We start from the raw sequence: 3329 nt of genomic DNA, 5'->3' as shown, positions 1-3329 counted from the left end.
TTGGGTGGGGGCAAGAGGCAGCAGGGCTGGGGGGCAGGGGCTTTGGGTGGGGGGCAAGGGGCACAAGCAGGGCATCCCTGCCATGTACCCCCTGCCCTCATTTTGTTTTTCTGGCATGCCAGCACTCTGACAGCTTCCAAGGTAGGCATTGTGGGTTTTTTCAGCACTCCAGCCAAAAAACGTTGCCAGGAAGGAAAGGGGAAGGTAATTTATGGCCAATGAGAAGATCTGCAGTTACGGCAGTAAAGATGTTTTAAGTCAAATATTGTGGGAGGAAGGAAAACCTTTCTTTTGCAGAGCAAAAGCCAGCCACTTACTGAGGGAGTTAGGAAGGAATTTTCCCTGGGGATTGGCTAGTCTATAACTACCTACTTCCAGCTTCTGTTACCTTTCTCTAGAATGACTAGTGCTGGCCATTGTCAGAAAGAGAATACGAGGTCAGAAATAGCAGCAGGGTCTGATCTCCCATGTTCATTTATACTAGCGGAGCTTGTGAAACTTGCTGCACATTCAATGTGTGGATTGTTTACAAAAATACACTGAAAATACTCCTCCTGATAGGTCAACTGGTTGCCACAATACTGTACCAAAGTCTTATAGACATAATATGGGAAGAGAAACTCAGGCATCAAGCGATGTAGTGAGTCACTACAAGTCACAGAGCAGGATGGTGGCCAGTGTCCTTTTTCCTAGGCTTTGCCCCATTCGTTAGATTCCATAGCCTCACCACCCCATTTCAAAATTTGAATCTCTGTGAGGCTAGAGAAGGATAAATCCGATAACTGCCTAGTAAAAGTCAAAATTGGTTCCCTGTTCTCTTTGTCTCCAACCCAATCATTTTAACTAATCTAAGAAAATGTATCAATGAGCTTGGATCTTCAGGTGAGAGGTTCCTCACAGGAATAGAGTGATATCATGTCGATTGGTATATGCAAGTGTGATTCTGCATCATTATTTAAAAGCTATTTGAAATACAGTTGGGTACTTGAGTTGAAAATATAAAATTCCAGCCTCTCTCTGATCCCTGGTTACTGTGAGCTGGGCTTACCAGACCTACTTTTACAATAAACAGTTGTGATGTCACATGTGCATAGTTTGCATGCACAATATCTCCATGCCATGGAACTAGTCCATCAGAGCCTACACCTGTGGTGGGATGGAGCTCTCTGTTTGGGATGCAGCCAGCTTTCTTCCCCTCACCTCCCTGTGACAGGGCATGGGCTGGTCATCTTGATTGGAATCAAATCATAAAGCTACACAAAATAACAGAGACGATAGAGTGGGGATGTTGATGGGCCCTTTCTCATATATAAGAACAAAGTGTTATGGAATGGAAAAAAACCCGGAAAAATAAAACCAACACAAAGTAATATTTTATTATTCCTCACATTTTCCTGCCTCTCAGGGTCCTAGTGTTACCATTTGTAAATTGGGAGGAGCTGGTTGAAAATTTTTCACCTGAGTTTCATTGAAAAACGGCAATGGCATTCATCTTAGATGTGAATTCCCACTCAGTCTCCATTGCCTATTGAAAGATGACAGCGTTGCCTATTGAAAGATGTTAGATGCCCTGTTTGTCTTCTGTTTGCTTATTAAATCGAATTTTCTTCATCATAGATTACAAGATTGCAGCCTTGATTCACACCATACAGAGGAGATCACTGCTGTTCTCAGGGGCTGCTCCCAGCTATCTGAAGTGGAGTATGTATCAGAGAAAGCCTTGTTCCCTTCCACTTGATCTTGCTTCAGAGGCTGGGGGAAAGGGAACATGATGAGGCTGATCTGAAAGTTCTCACTTCAGAGGGAGGGACATACTTCTTCCAACTGTGATATACTGGGGCCTTGAGTGGGGATTTTCCATAAGATTCAATGGGAGTTGGGTGCTTGACTCCCTTGAGCCCTTTAAATAATTCCAGACTCTGGCGCTAGGGAAATGTAACTAGAAATGTCAACATCTCATTGGCCAGAGGCAAATGTACCCTTCTGATGCATCTCCTGGAGGCACCGATCTTTCAGAAAACACATGTTCTAGTCCTTTCTGGCATGGATGGGAAGCCTGCCTGTTACACCTTCTGGGTACAGCCTTCTTTCATCTTTCCAAGGCTATCCAGCTTTGCCAGAGAAAAGAGGAGCTCCACCATAACCAACCTCCACACTTTTCTGCTTCATGGTGACCATCAAACCCTGCCTTGTTTCTGTTGTACATATGGAGCCAGTCAGGGCCTGGCTCAGAAGATTCCCTTTTAGCACACAGGCTTCAGGAAATTCCAGAAAAGCCACTACAAAATGATTATCCCAAACCCAGACCTCTGGTTGACTGGTTTATAGAGTTTTAATTTCCCTCCTTTGTCTCAAGTCTGGAGCCACCTGCTAATGTGATTCCTGTGGCTCACATCCCCTCTTCAGGTGTTTTAACATACAAGCCATAGAGAACAGTACTGTACCTAGACTCATGGTGGCCCTGGGTGAACTTTTAGTATTGGGCCCCCACTTCACCAGAGATAATGATAATAATAATCAGACAATGGGAAAAAAATTGCCATCTGCAGGCCACCTTTCTGTCCAGGCCTGGGGTGGCCTCCTGGTTTGCCCATGCCTGTGTCTGGCCCTGACAGAGAAGCAATGTGAGGGAGAGGGGGGACTCCATGATGGGTAGACTCCCTCTTGAAGTCACTTCATCCAGGGACAGGGAAGGGAAAATTGAAGTCCAGGAAAGACAACAAGAAGTGAAGAGGAGGAAGGACAGATTTTATTACCAGTTATGCTGTTCAAAATGACCCTCTCTAACTGGAAATGCCTCAGTTTATCAGGTAACCACCTTGGAGATGAAGGCTGCAGACAGCTGGTGGAAAGCCTGCCTGAAGTACAGATTTCGAAGTGTTTGGAGTAAGTGTTACATAATACACACTGAATTGCTGCCATTAGGGATTGCACTGATTATACCAAAATATGAGCAGGATTCCAGGAAGTTACCACTCTTCTAAGCTAACATGGAGGAGCACAGATGGAGTAATGAGGTGGGACCAGGACAGAAAAGGCAGTTGAATCTGTACTCAGACTTTTCTGGAGTGAAATCCAACCCTGTAAAGATGGTCTGCATAAGGCAGGGGCGGGCAAAATACGGCCCGCAGGACAGATCCAGCCCACCTTACACTTTCATCCAGCCCGTGGCGCCCACCAACAAATTGTACCCCAGCCGGCACTTCCACCCGAATGGGTGGGAGCAAGGCATGTACACCTGCCCCAACATACCCTATTATGCCTCACTCCCACCCTCGTGGAAGGAAGGGCCTGGCCCAGCCAGCACTGGGCAGGGCTGATGCTGCAGA

At 46.0% G+C, this 3329-nt stretch overlaps 1 protein-coding gene across 1 annotated transcript in view; it reads left to right on the top strand.

Annotated features, from left to right (window-relative positions):
* The window catches only part of NLRC5 (NLR family CARD domain containing 5), a 94219-nt gene that overhangs the window by 32835 nt on the left and 58055 nt on the right, over positions 1-3329 (top strand). Inside the window, exons 12-13 of the mRNA XM_025212713.1 lie at positions 1618-1701; positions 2803-2886. Of these exons, the coding sequence (XP_025068498.1) occupies positions 1618-1701; positions 2803-2886 (168 nt within the window). The remainder of the gene's footprint in view (positions 1-1617; positions 1702-2802; positions 2887-3329) is intronic.

Source organism: Alligator sinensis, unplaced genomic scaffold (genome assembly GCF_000455745.1).
Source record: "Alligator sinensis unplaced genomic scaffold, ASM45574v1 scaffold1000_1, whole genome shotgun sequence".
Classification (NCBI taxonomy): domain Eukaryota; kingdom Metazoa; phylum Chordata; order Crocodylia; family Alligatoridae; genus Alligator; species Alligator sinensis.
The sequence above is the reverse complement of the archived record's forward strand: the minus strand, read 5'-3'. Positions and strand labels throughout refer to the sequence as shown.